Source organism: Dermacentor silvarum, chromosome 2 (genome assembly GCF_013339745.2).
Source record: "Dermacentor silvarum isolate Dsil-2018 chromosome 2, BIME_Dsil_1.4, whole genome shotgun sequence".
NCBI lineage: Eukaryota > Metazoa > Arthropoda > Arachnida > Ixodida > Ixodidae > Dermacentor > Dermacentor silvarum.
This window is the reverse complement of record NC_051155.1, coordinates 143,471,787-143,486,798: the sequence shown is the minus strand read 5'-3', so window position 1 is coordinate 143,486,798 and position 15,012 is coordinate 143,471,787. Positions and strand designations below refer to the sequence as shown.

The window sequence follows — 15,012 nt, the reverse complement described above, 5'->3', positions numbered from 1 at the left end:
TTCATATGTATTGTTAGCGACACCTCGTTTGGTACACGAGTCGAGCGAATTTCGGTTTGTGACATGACATCTCGTCAATGTCCGTGACGCCGGGTCCAGCATTGAGATGTCTTTAGTATCCAATTAAATAAAACTACAATATAAAGGTTTCGAAATACACACACTTGCTAAGCGTGATCCTTTCCCGTGCGTGATGCATGCGGAAGAGCTTATAAACCATCAGAAATATCTCTCGCTACACTTTAAATAAAAGTGACCTGGCACGTATATCCGGGCCCCCAAAACAGCAAAGTACGGCGATTTTTTGCCGTCTACAAAACTCTGCTCTAATACCAAGGCACAGCATACGTAAGAAGTATACCATGGCGGTATTGTGTCCAATATTAAAAATTTTTCTACACTGATAATCAGTTCATAAAATATTTTAACGTATACATACGGCTTTCTCTTTACCGGTATCATTCCGTTTGCAGGCGCTGATGTTCAATTTTTATTTAAGCATTTTTTTTGCACATTTCTGTAAAACTGAACAAAATGTTGCTGAATTTTGATGCGAATAAAATGTGTACGTATTCCTGTTATAGATTCACGTTTAACTAAGAATGCGTCTTATAATTACGCCCTTGCTTTCCTGGTAGCAACTTGTCCGAATGCCTTTACAACGCTTCGGTAGTCAGCAACAGACAACAGATAAATAAATAAATAAATAAATAAATAAATAAATAAATAAATAAATAAATAAATAAATAAATAAATAAATAAATAAACACCGTTTGAACTTTGCAAAAAGCATTCATGCCAAGGCGCAACTGTCTGAGATTCTAGCAAAAACAGACAGTGGACAAAATGTCGAAGTAAGCTCCTTTCAACTTTCCGTTGAGCTTCCCACGCTGACCACCAATGTCCGCCCGCATCCTCCTGAATTTCTCTGCGCCGTCTTCTCCCCTTGTTTTAGTATATGGCTGTAAAGTTATCAGCTGAACAAAAAATAGCCACAGTTAGTGATCGCCAAGAGACTCGTAAAAAAAAAAAAACAGGGTCGTGATTAACAAAAGCCACTCGCACTCAATAACCATTGTAAAGTACTCAGCTCATCAGTGGTATGGTATAATAAATCATACGATGACGTAAGCAGGCGGTTACTGGCTAACTGTTCTCGCGGACGAATGACTCAGCAAGTAAAATCGGCGAGCTTAGTTGCGAGTGCTTCCGATGTCTCGTGCAGACGCCCACAAGTAAGCGTATAGATAGCTCTAGCACGGCGAGTCAGAGCAAGGAAAGAGTACTACTGATGTAGTTGCAAGGTGTAAAGGGACAATAACGAGGAACACTAAATCAGCTAAAACTGATGAAGCATTCCGTTAAAACTCTAGTTCGGTATTGTCGCTGTTATGGGCTTAAACTTAGCAAGATAAAATGCAGGTCACTGTTCATTCTTCCTTTTAATTTCGCGCGGGAACCCATTCCAGTGTGTCAATGTGACATCTTGGATATCAAATTATCTTAATTCTCGCATTCTGGCCGTTGTGACTCAGTAACAGTTCTAGAAATTAGCAAATAATTATAGTTCTATAATTTAGGTCATTTTTACAGATAGAAGATAAACTACACCCGAGAAAACAAGACAAAATCTATGACGTCATGGCGTCATAGATTTCATAGATGCTTTTCCAAGCCTCTTCTCAGGGTAAGAGCTAGTGCTTTTTTGTGTGTTACAGAAGTGTAATTTAGTAATACAGCAATGATTATTTTTCTATCCACTGCCCCTTTAAGGCTACCGGTATAATTGTTTCATCGCTCCTGTATCTATATCTGTGTCTTCTCGTAACTATTATTTGTTTTCTTTTAAGTTGAACAACGCATAACTGCCAGATTTTTTTTTCTTCTTTTTTGTCGCTCCGTACCGCTGCAGTGCAAGAAAAAAATGGTGTGTAGATTTGATGATTCACTTGCCGTCCCGCTAAGTGACTGCGGCTGACAAATTTCCCCCAACAGCGGCAGCCTGCGAAATTACGCTAGTCCAGTGGAGTCACGCCGTTAGCGCGTTTTTACTGCGGAGGCTCGAGCTCGGGTGCAAAGAGGCGTGCTCTGTCCCTATGGTACAAAGGTGGTACTGGGCGAGGGTGACGGGTCGAGGGCAATCTTCCAGTTGAAGAGGTAGTTCTCCCACTGCAAGTGCCGGAACAGCTCCTTGAGGTTGTCCTTGTTGACGTAGTAGTCGAGCGTCTGCACCTCCACCTTGTCGAGCACGGCGAAGATGACGATGGCGACGCGCTTGAAAAGCGTGTCCGGCCACCACTTGATGTCGCGCTGGTTGAAGCCCTTCATACTGTAGTGCACCACGGTGTCGAAGTAGTCGTCCAGTTCGATCTGCGAAATAGATCTGGCGCGTGAAACTTGTTTGGCATTGATCAAACTCGTACACACGTTGCCGCCTAATTACTGTCTGCATAGTGCTGCTAATTTCATGGTGCCCGCCTCGGGTCTGGCTAGGCTGTTGCTTCTGCAAGAACAGGCTAGCACAATCTGCAGACTACCTGTAGACAGACGCCTTATGGACTAATTGCCCGCCTGTCGATCTTCCTTGCGTAGTTTATGCGCATCCTTCGAGAACACACAATTTAATGTGTAAAACAATGAAGGCCATAGCCCTAGCCTAGTGTATTACGTTATCACTTTACGTATACGTACACGCTTCGGGCGTGAAGATACCGACGTCCTTAAACTGCAAGCAGACTAAGCTACCACGGAACAAGAAAGACAGAAACGTCGACTACCGCCACGCCAAAATATTGCCGCTTTAATTTGGCGCCTCGCCGGCACCAACGTGTCTGTTGTTGGTGGTGAAGGTGTCATGGCGTAGCCAGGAATTTTGTTCGGGGGGAGCTCACGCTGCAGCGCGGCCTCATCTTTACAGAATTTGTCGAGCGATCAAATACATGAATAATAACTGCATTGTCATTGCCAATGCCATTGTATACTAGATGCTGCAAACGAATTATTGAACGCTGTCAAGTAAAATATGTATTTTTTCATAAAAGAATATATTCGTATGTCCCAATAATTGTGGCATAAATAACTGATATCAATGCTTCCGCGTTTTTTCCCCTATTTATTAATTAAAGAAAATATCACTCCAACTTTAGAACTATATCAGTTCGAAACCAGCAAAGCAGGGCATGCCGCTACGATGAAAGACGTAAAGGCTATGAAAAGAACAAGTTGAGGACAAATATTTTGATGAATATTTGTCATTCAAGAACCTTGTTTATATTTTTGTACATATGAAACGGCCAGGGAAGAACATCAATGACGCTGTCCTTCGTTGCAATAGATTGCGCAGGAGCAGCTGTTACCGGTCGTGTATTGTAATCACACCGAGAATATAGTCGAAACAGTGAGTACATATAAAAAGCGAAATATACATTAGGAATGCGAAGATAGAATGGAATATACAAATGCGAAGACACAACGTGATAAAGGCCAAAGAAGTGTCGCTGGAAACAAAGTTCACTGCTTGTATACACAAAACCTCGCAACAAGATATTTAAATATACGTATAAGTCTCCAAGAAATCTACGCATCTAAGCAAAAGTCACTGTGTATAAAGCGTCAAACAAGACAAATAAACATGTTGCTCAGTCACAGATAGCAAACTTTACGCATAGAAAGACAGACGATCCAGGCAAGAATAATACTATGATCGCAGAAATCGTGATATGTACTTGGGCCATGCGGTGGTGGCGACAGCACCATATGGGTAGAATAATAGAGGAATAATGCAGAAATCAGTACAAAACTGCCTACAGAGCGGCAACAAATATTCTGCACCCAAAATTAAAGAAGGGTATTGCTTCGGTTCCAAAAAGACGCAAAAGCTGGTAGCTAAAAAGAAGGTAGGTCAAACTAAAGCCACAGATGATGCGGTAAGTTGAACTACCCAATATCCGAGTGTGTTTGTTGGGAAACGCCGCGTGGGCCGGGCTATCAGTGATCAAGGTCGGTCAAAATTGGTTATCGATCTCCTCGTAATTTTCGTATGATGCAACGCAATTTTTGATCATGATGCTGTTACAATAAACGGTGAAAATTTCTGCGGTTCTAAAAGCTAATGAACAGTCATACTTTTTTCTTAATTCCGATTTTATGGACCTGAAGGAACAGAGATTTTTACTTGCATTGATTTTGCTGCTTCGTTATCTAAAGGACAAACTTCACTCGGCGGGGAAGTTTAGCGAAGCGGTCAATGACTTCGGATTCGTTGATACCGACGTCTCTGTGTGCGTATAGAAGCGTCAACCTAACCATGCGTTCCTCAGACATTGTAGAGCGTAAGTAGATTTTTAGTAATCTCATGTTAAAAAATATTCTCTCTGCCCTGGCAGTGGTCATTGGAAGCGTGACTAGAATCTGCGGCATTTTGTACACATTAGAACCTTCAGTCGCAATGAGAGGGCATCTATTCCGGGGCTAAAACCTAAAAACACTCCTTCGAGGTACGTCGCACTAACAGAAAGCTGTTTGATTCCAGCAATATCCGTCGTTTTTCAGCAAGTATGGAGAAGCATCTTGTAGCGTTTACTTTTGCATCTAGGCTTTCTTTGATAATTTCACCACAGATTTCTGTAATTTCGTTTTGTACATCTGGGCTTAATTGCGAGCAGTAGCGCACCCAGGATCTCTGCCAGGGGGGGGGGGGGGTTGACCTTTTGCCATTACCTTCTAAACAGCACTAATCTCAATTGCTTCGCGGGAAATTGTCAAAAAATGCGCTTTTTACGAGTGTGCAGACGATTGCGCGTCTTACATCTTAGCTGCAGTACTCAAATACGCAAGGAAAGAAAAGGGGTTAAACAAAAGTTGGCCTCAGGGGGGGGGGGGGGGGGTACAACTCCCGAACATCCCCCCCCCCCCTCCCCCGTGTGTGTGGGCGATTTTCGTGTGTGTGGGCGATTGCGATTGCATGCTCCCATTTCTGGAATGACTTGGACACGAGGGCTCCAGTGCACGCTAGATGGCCCAAGTTTATCAGAACATAAAACCCATAAAGTTCCAGAATTGAAAATCTAAAGCACGCCTTTGGAAATGTTAGTGTCCCTTTCGCGTCAAAAGTGTGTGAGAACTTTATACGCAAAAAAGTTTTGGAATTGAAATCCATGCGCTCCGTAGATTCCGCGGCCGCTGCGAGATGTGACTCCAGTTGCAAGGGTGTTACCTCGAAATCCAGCCTGAGTTCGCAATGTGCGTGCCGAAATGTCTTTTCGAGCGTAAAAAAGATATTGTAGACAAAATCCACAATGATTCCCGGCGCCGGTGGTTGTTTTTGTTGGCGGTGCATACCAGAACGAAAAACACTTCGGGGAGGGGGGGGGGGGGCGGAGGCTGTAGCCCCATCAGTCCCCCCCCCCCCTTTGGCTACGCCCCGGGGGTGGTGGTGGTGTTGTGAAGCAAAAAGAAGGAAAGTAATGACGCAGGCAAGCATAGCTAGGCCACATTGAGCTCAGTTAGTCTGGGGAAGCAGGCCACCTGGCCATGCGGAACGCTGATGGCTTTTTCTCTGCAGATCAATAGTTTGGTTTTCCGCCTCCACAAAGATACTTAGGGGTGCCCACAGCAGAGTGCTCCTTCAAGATTGCTAACGACTCCTTCACCTCACAATCCTCATTTTTCCTTCCTCGCTAGCAGTTCTGTTCCATTAGCATGCCACTCTGCAAACGATGTAGAAAACACAAAAACACAACACACGCGAGCATCCACTAAAAGTTTTCGTGGACTCAGTTTGGCCATCGGATTACGCCAGTCTCGCCAAACTTTCCTGAAACACAGTAGGTGCTTGGCGCGCCTTGACATCTCTTCCTGAAACTCGATGTCCTCGTGGTGTGTTGTTCTTCGCTTATTATTTGCGAGACTCGAGAGCGAGTTAGCTGGTCTTACAACACTAGTCACTAGCTTAAAGCGCGAAGGAATAACAGGGACGACGTGACGGACCCAATTTGTTTTTTTTTTTGTCCTTATCGTTGTTGTTTTGTGTTTTCATTTTTTGTATATAATTGCGCCGTTTCAAAATAAAGCTTAGTCGGAAGTTAGCACTTGGCTGTGCCATTCGGTCGTCCTTGGTTTTCTTTGGCGCTTCAAGTTTTCTAGCATTATTTGCGACTGGGACGCAACGGGTTCATGAACTCGTTTGAAGCATATGGCGTGGTAGGTTTTGCAAGAGAGCGCAGGCACAACATTTCACGGATGCTGAACCATGCGAACGATCCAAATCTTGAAATTTCAGTCTCATGTGCCGTATTGCGCTACAAAGCCTTTACAAGCACTCTCAGCGCCGACGCCTCATATGAGGCAAGTCGGCCATACTACCCAAATTAATTTGTACCCCTTACCAACATTGTTGCCTAGAGGCAGCCTATATACCGGGTGTTGCATCGAACGCCATCTCCTATAATTAATTGTTGGGGATTTGAGGCAAGGTAACTTCTGTAGGTCAAAATTCATAGCAGCGTCAGAATAATACACTGTGATGAACTATAAGCTCTATAATTAGAGAAGTCTTACTGTTTACCATTTCGATTATTTATTTAGTGCAGACGTCGTACTTGCGCAATTGAGGCGAGTTGATTCGGGACACATTAGGAATCGCGAGACCGGCGACAAAATGCGGTGCGGCAAAATGCATTGGTGTTCTGCACATAGCTGACCCGCGACGCCCCCTCAAGCACCTAAACCCCGAAAATTACGTGGGACACGGTCTTTAAGGGCGAAGATGCGTAAAAAGAACAGGTGTTGGATGTTAAAATTTCTTGGTGTGGACATGTTTTGGGAGAAGTAAACTTACAGAAATGGGTGTGGAAAGTCTATGTGACCGTACGGTAACCGTATCGGGGCATGACAGACACGTGAACGTTGGTCCGCAGTGTGGAGAAGAGAGGTGGGCGGCGAGACAGAGAGGAAGCAATGTAGAGTGGAATTGGGAGCTTTGCGCGAAACTGCCCCAAAGTGCTAAACGCAGCTACGTGGCACTCAAGCAATGCCGCTGCACCTCACTGACAGCCATCAAATCCGCAAATTCAGCATGTGCGCTTGAGCTGTTAACAAGTCGAGTGAATAAAATTTAGCTAAGTAGTTTATCTGTAAAAGCGCACAATTTATGATGTCCGCCAGTCTTGTCATTTTTGGCTAGCTAGAATTTTCATTCTGGTTTGTCTGCCCTATTACGCAACTAAATACGGCCTTCGCCGAAACATCCGCAAAGGCTATAAACGTTTATGTATACTGCCTACATCCTTGCAGAATGTTTCGTTGCATGCAAGAATAGCCACGTCGGGTGCATAAAAGCGTCTGTGCGCACTTCTTCGCGTCCAGACACCTTCAAGAGCGGCTTGCGGTTAAAAAAAATTTAAATCCGCATACTGTTCCACAACCGAAACCGTCCCAACTGGGACTATCGAGCGTAGGATATATCAACTATCCCAACTGACCCCACATAACTTCATGTAATTATGTCACAAGCATGTGCTAGGGTGCTATAAAGTAAAAATATTCCAAACTTTTCTATTCCGATTCTGCAATCAGCCCTCCACTATTAGCAAACAAATTTTCGGGCAGCCCCCCTTTCGCTTGTCTGTCACACGACGTCACGAAAACCATGATAGCTTCCCATCTGTTATGACATGAACACACTGATCATGCATTATTAGACCGAACAAAAATATTTCTGATTCGACGCCGTTGAGCCATTAGCCCTCTGCTATTGGTCAAAAAGTTTCAGGTTGTGCCCACTTCAAACGTCTGTCACGCGACGTCACAAAAACCTAGGAAACTCACCGCGTCAAAGTGACGTGTACGCGTTAAAGACGTATTAATATGCAGAACAAAACTGAATTTCTTTTCTGAATAACCGGCGACTGCCCCGTCCCGAAAAGAATATGGCTGCCCACCGATAGCTCAGGCACTGGCTACTGGAAGCTGCCGGAGAGCATGAATTTATTTGCGTATTATAAAAATCTTTGCGTGGCAGTGTAACGTTATCGAGCCTTTTAAGCATGTATATGACATCGCTATGTCAACTCTTGTTGCTTGCTGAGGATCAGTGTTAGCGGCATTTTTAACCTTCCGTTGCACACCGCTGTGATTTCCGCCCAGCCACCGCAAGCTAAGCAAGGGGAAGCGGACCACTCTGGTTATTTTCACTGCGCTGGCTCGGCCCCATCGAAACTATGGCTCCTCTATTTTACAAAGGTAGTGACAACTACACGCGCGCCCTCTCGAGGGGTCCGAGGAGCAGCGCTAGCAGACGATGCGCCGCTCGCTCCCGTGCATTCCGCGGACGCCTGAAATCGCACTCAGCGCGCGCTTGAAGTGATTAATTATGAACATTTGTGGCCTAATCTGCTCAGGAAACTTGAAACGACAGGGACAATAACTTTAATGAGCCTGGAGCACATTAAATGTTGAAATAAAACACGTGCGTTTCCAAAGCAGCTCATTCTTCTGAATAGCTTTCCACAGCGGCGGTCATACAGGGCATTTTTATTTCATTCGTTGTTCGCAGGTTTTGAACTTAAGCGTAACTCGAAGTAGAGATTATATTTGGGTCAGCTGATAGTGCATGCTTCCTAGTTTGCGTTAAGAGGCAGGTTGTGAGCTTACTGCAACTTTCAGAAATGTCATTGCGCACCGAGGGCTCTGATAGTGCGCAGTGCATATTATGCGCTAGTATCGGTTTTATTGCGTTTGTCAGTGTTCGGTAGTATACCGCCGGGGACACTGTCTTTTTAACCTAAAGTTGCACTGCATTTGTGGATTATCAGCAACCTGAGTACCTTCCAAGAACTAGGAAATATAGCATGCCTACTAGCGTCTATGAGGCGCCGATATTAATTTCTGTCTGTTTCTTTAATGCATTTATTCCATGCTTTCCCCATTTGACTACCCCGACCACCTCCATACCCATGTACCTTTGCAAGCCCCGCAGATATAAAGGTATGTTTGCAATGTTAGCCAATTCACTTGCAAATAAATTAGGGGTATTTCAACACCCGCCGCGGTGGCTAGTTAGCAAAGGCGTTGGGCTGCTGAGCGCGAGGTCGCGGGATCGCATCCCGGCCGTGGTGGCCGCATTTCTATGGAGGCAAAATGCGAAAACGCCCGTGTGCTTGCGTTGTAGTGCACGTTAAAGAACCCCAGATGGTCAAAATTAATCCGGAGCCCTCCACTACAGCGTGCCTCATAATCAGATTTGGTTTTGGCACGTAAAACCCCAGAAAGAAGAAGAAGGGGTAGTCCTACACCTATAGGCTCTAAAACCAGACTATAGCCAGAAAAGCTGAGTTAGGTGGTTTTTTTGTAGAGATGCAGGAGAATGAACACATATTTAAACATTGACTTTTATTGCGCGAATGCAGAACAAACTTTTTCTTTGAAAGGCAAGCACTGATTTGAAGCATGTCCTATAGTAGGATACCATTAAAGAACAGCAGTTAAAAAATAGCACCATTGTCCACAGCGTCCCGTAGCACTCCACTGACCAACGCAAAAATAAAGACAGCTCGCTGATGTTCGACTATATAAAAGAAGCCCAAGGCATAAGAATTCTTAAGTTTATAATTTCTTATGGCCGCTGGAGCAATGAAGCATGGCATGGAACCTAAGTGCACGAAAGAGTAAAAACCACAAAAAATTCCTTCATCCATCTGCTGATATTGTTGCTACCACGAGGAATGGAAAAGAACTTTTTTCAGTCCTTCGCGCGGTTGTGGTAACCGAAGGCACAGCAGCCCGGCATACTAGCATGTCGCGCTGCAAACCTCGATTTCAATCACGTAATTCTTGCGTCCGCTCAAGCATCAGGTACATAGGCACTTCTAGTTTACTACAACAATGCAACAGAGTGCTTTCTGCTTACCAAAATCATCTAAATGCACGCTTGAAAACAAAGCACACGCGTACATTCCACCGGCACAGCGACCACTGCTGTACTTTCTGGGCGAGGCGTGAAGGCGAAAATGTCACGTGTCGCCAACCGGCCTATCGCAGGGCGCGGCGATTGGATCAAAACCTGTCGCTATACCTTTGGAAAATAGAGGAGCCTTAATCGAAACGTTCTCCACTTGACCGTGCTCCTCCCATCTTGTCAGTCAAATATATAATAAAACCTGCTCAAGGTAGGCAATTTATTCGCTTTGAAAGCAAACAAAAGCGACCTCCTATATAGACGAGGGTGGCGTTTGATTGGCCTTTTCAAACAACGCTGCGGGGGACCGCCCGATGCTTGCGTCGATTGCTACGTAAGTTTGATGTCAGGAGATCGGAATAAAAACAGATTGAAATAGGTTTACGTCATAGGGCCTGTGCCAAACAACTGAAGAGGAATACCCCTCGTCACAGTGCACGCATTGAAATCGAGAGGTTGGCGGAACATCGTCTCGTCAGGCATACAAAGTCGTACAGGGCATTGACTGATGCGAAAAATACAAAGCTGATCGTTTCGGGATCTGCACAGGCCCCTTGTTAGCAATCTTTGAAAAAGTCGGTTGTCGATGTTGTTTTCGTTAACTGATGTACTGATTGTGAACAAGTATATTGATCTGAACAAGTGATATCTACAGATCCCGAAACGAATCGTTTTGTTTTTTGACATTGATTAGCGACCTGTTCAATAAAGTGCGAGCATTGTGATACAAGATTGTGCCTCTGTTCTGGTTTGGTCCCCACAAGTAGTATCTATCCTCGCAAATCAAGTTAGGTCTACTGCTGAACAAAGGCACACTATAGATTCTGGACCCGCTCCTGTCCGGCGTAGACGTTCCTTCTTGTGACGTTGTTTTCACGGCCATAGTGAGAAAGAGAGCAAACCTCTGCGCGTGGTTCACTCTGATGAAAACGTAGTACCAGGCCACGGGACGGACATGCACGCGTTAGCGACAGTGGGCTCCGCCTATTTGCATGTAACTATTTGCATGTGGCTCAATTGCCATGGCACTCTGCTACTGTGCCCGAGGTCGCCAGTTTGATTCCACCTGGCCTCGGCGGCCTTATTCCGAGAGGGACTGAACATAAACATTATCATGTACTGTTTTTTGGTTACATGCACATAAACAATTCGACAATGTCCCACATCGTCCCTCAAGAACTTCAACGTCGGACATATACCACTGTACCAGCTCAGCGTACTTAAAACCCATTTAATTAATTTTATTATTTCGCCTATACCCGCAGATGTACTAGTCCCATCGCTTCGTCTATTTTTTACTAGGTTTTCCATTCCTCGGAACCCACGTTGAAACTCCGATGTAGGTACAATTACTAGTTCTCTTGTAACGGCGTAAAGAGCCGTTGCTGGTGTCGAAACACAAACAAAAAGAAATTGCATCCAATAAATAATAGCCGTACATTAAAGCAACGCCTCAGTCAACAAGTTATCACCCTAAAGTTGAGCATCAAAAGTAAAGCAAGAAGCTAACAATAATGAAAACAAAAATGGTTCACATTATTGCTACCAGTAAGCTGAAACCGACATTGCACATGAACAGTGCAATAAGCTTTCTCGCGGGTCAGTGCTCCGTATTTTTGTCTTCCTTTCCTGTCCTCCTTTATTCACTCGCACAGTCATGGTCTATTATTTTTTTTTGCGCTGCATTTACCTATCATCATTCCCAGAGCAACCGGTTTACCAAGTCGTTTTCGACGTTATCGCGTTAACACAATGTCTTTCTTTCCCAAGTTTTCTTTTGATCATTTTGTTCTCGCGCCCCACATGTTACCACCCTCAAGCTTATCTCATCAGACGAGACCAGAAGCTTCAATTGGTTGGCCCATGTGAGGTTGCATTCAACTAGTGTTTTTTTTTTTTTTTTTTTTTTGCCGTGCTGCGTAGGAGTGAAATGCCATTTACAATTTATTCAGAAATTTTATCGTGCAATTCCTGCACTCCATCACGACTTACAGAAAATGTGGGTGACCTCCTTTTTTATAACTTACAAGCGGCTACATCTGTAGCGGCACTCTACAAGCCACCCCTTACGTAAAACCAACTAGGTTGGTCAGTAAGCAAATATTTTGTTGTCTTCGTTGTCGCACGCTCAGACAAGGGTCCACAATTGAGTGCAGACGTGACACATAAGGCTTCGGGCTTAATAGGTTTTGTTTTCGTCGTAAAGGCTACAATAGCAGTGGCTTTGCTCGGCTATGCCAGGATATACGTAGCGTGAGCTAAGTCGGCCACATCGTTCAGAGCCGGTAGACCTGACGGGATGGGCGGGTAACAAAACCCTTTGGTAACGCTAAAGAGTGGAATGTTCTGCTTAACGAGAAAGCTCTTGCACGTTGTACAAACCTGCGCCACGGTTTCACGCCACTCAGGCAGCGCCGCTAAACTCAACGTTTCACGCATGGCACTACTTACCGGCGTCAAGTCTTTCATGTGCCACAGTCTTTCACACACGTCGCACACATATCCAAACGGATTGTTTACGAAGCCCGTCTCGAAGGTCCGAGTCGCACTGGCGCTTTCGCTAAGTTTCGCCGTATAGTCAGTCAATCGGCGAGCCTTGACGTCATCGACGGCGTCTTGTGGTTGCTGCTGCTGAGATGGTCGGGCACGTCGCTCAGCCTCCTGACGACACCCCTTTGCTAGACGTACCTGCCTTTGCTCCGGTGTCTCCGCAGCAAGTTTAGCCTTCTTCTGCTCGTTGTTCGTACGCTCAACCGCTAATTACCAGGCAACTACTTCTGGATCCGATGAGTAAAGCTTCTACGTTATTCTGCGCCGCTGAGCAGCAATTTTGCTCTCCTTCTTCATGGCTATACCACACTGGCAAACGCCCAGCGCAAACGATCAAACACCCATCGCAAACGCCCAGTGCAAACGCCGGGCCAACGCCCCGCGCGCCAACTGTGCTCCGTGTGACGTCACTGCTCCTCGCGCATGCGCAGCACGGCTCTCTAGGAGCCACGCGAAACTGCTCTACCTCGGCCAGTGTAGCTCACGCTACAAAAGCGAGCACACAGTCATAGAACGCCTGTCAGGCTTCCAACCACAGACATGCCCGAACAGCCAGACTCACTGTCCTACGTGTGTCCAAGACTTACACAAAGGTTCGCTGTTGCACAACATAAAGACCGTTCCCCGAAAGGGGTCGCTAGTGATTTGCTAACCAAGAGTGAAGGGAAATGAAGCCAGCTCCACGCTGATCTTGCTCGCAGCCAGCCAGTTATGGCACGCGCTAACTAGCTCCATAGTCCTCAACATTTCTTCGGGGCCATTGCACGAGAGAATGCGACTCACCTTGATCATGGAGTAGTAGAGCACGGCATGCTCGAACTCGGTCGCGTAGTGCGGGTTGCAGTCGTGCACATGCGTCCTGAGCACGAGCAGCATCATGTGACCCTGGTTGAGGAACTCGTTGAGGCGCCAGCGGAATACCTCGAAGCGGCTCGGGTGCAGATCGAAGTTCTCGTCCACCTCGGGCAGCGGAGGCTCCGCCGTCTCGCGCAGCGTCGGCGGCCGGATCACCATGCCCTGGCTCTGGCGCCGGTGCATAGCGCGCCGCATGCGTATCTCCTGCTGCGACGCCAGGGCTTCACCTGCTCGCACTCGGGGTCAATGGCTCCCGATGCACGCCAGTGTCTGGTGATGATGATACTCGATTATGGCACGCACCCACTTTCGGCCTCACACGGGTAGCAGGAGGGAACATCAGACAACGAAGCACTCTTAACCGAGAGTTCGGCGAAAATTTCACTGGTTAGGTACCACACACACACACACACACACACACACACACACACACACACATATATATATATATATATATATATATATATATATATATATACCACAAGGCTTCTGGTCAGTGCCATATATAGTCAAAACTCAGTTGGCGTATCGGAACACGTGCATGTCCCTTGTTGACAAATCCAGTAGACACAAGGTTGTCGTCGGTTAAACTGTGTTAAGCTAAACTGGACACGATCTTGTCTCTGTTGCATAGTGACCAAAGAACAGGGCCGGTTCCCAAAACGTCAATTACCTGATGATGTAGTCAATTACCAGAAGCATAACAGATTTTCCCAAAGAAACAGTGCATTATATGCAGCGTGCTAACATACGAAGTCTACTCTTTAAGGACGCAGGAAGATCGCTGGCCTGCGTTTTAGAGTCGTTGTCGTACGTTTGCGCTCTGGTTATAATGCAATACATCCAACTTGCTCGCTTCAGCAAGCTTCTAGAAGGAAGTACTTCACTGGGGTATTCACACGGAGGAGCAAACTTCGCGGACGAGCACTACTTGGATCAGTGTCCGCAAAATTTGGTCCGTCGTTAGAATTCATAGGGAGAGAAAAAAAAACATTAAGAAGAAGGATGTCTAGAAGCAAATACATCACATAGTTCAGCAGTTGCACTAACTGAAACAAAATTATCAGGGAGATATTAAACAATGCCACACAAAAAGACGCTGTAGCAACGAATTTGGAGGATAAATCAATTGAAGTGAATTGAAAACTAAAAGAAGACGCCGGCTTGCTTCCTCGCCTGCTTGGCTTGCTCATTAAATGATCGTAGAAACCCACTACGAAAACTTTGGAAGAAGCCGACAGTAAGAGTTAAAATGATAAAATAAAAGCTAGAAAGCAAACAATGCGTGGGACGTAGCTCAAATATTACTCCAAGCGTGAAGAATGGGACATGATACAGAAATAAATCGTGTGTCAACAAGAAAATCAATATTGCACGCTCATCGGTTTTCTGTGCTCTACATTGCGCATACTATACCTGATACTTGGAGAAGGGGATAGCATGTTTTAAATGCCTGTACATGAAAACGTGCAACACGTAACGTGTGAGATCGAGTGGGATTGAAGATTATTATGCAGAAGACAAAGATAATGTTCGATAGTCTGGCAAGGGAACAAGAATTCAGAATGGCCAGTCAGTCTTTACAGGAGTACGTTTATCTAGGTCAATTACTCACACGGAATTCTTATCATGAGAAGTAAATTTACAGAAGA

At 45.4% G+C, this 15,012-nt stretch overlaps 1 protein-coding gene across 1 annotated transcript; it reads right to left on the bottom strand.

Annotated features, from left to right (window-relative positions):
• Window positions 1–1,950: 1,950 nt before the first annotated feature.
• On the bottom strand, window positions 1,951–13,601 carry LOC119441124 (uncharacterized). The gene is made up of 2 exons (XM_037705815.2): window positions 13,289–13,601; window positions 1,951–2,370 (listed from the first exon to the last, which is right to left on the bottom strand). The coding sequence occupies exons 1-2, from the start codon at window positions 13,553–13,555 to the stop codon at window positions 2,095–2,097; spliced, it is 543 nt and encodes a 180-aa protein (XP_037561743.2). The 5' UTR covers window positions 13,556–13,601; the 3' UTR covers window positions 1,951–2,094.
• Between the last annotated feature and the right edge of the window lie 1,411 nt (window positions 13,602–15,012).

What these genes read in the sequence shown, in the direction of transcription:
- LOC119441124 (XM_037705815.2), bottom strand. Translation starts at nt 13,555, where the DNA reads ATGCGGCGCGCTATGCACCGGCGCCAGAGCCAGGGCATGGTGATCCGG. An exon ending in TCTACTACTCCATGATCAAG is followed by an intron (nt 2,371 to 13,288) that starts GTGAGTCGCATT and finishes TCTATTTCGCAG; the next exon opens with ATCGAACTGGACGACTACTT.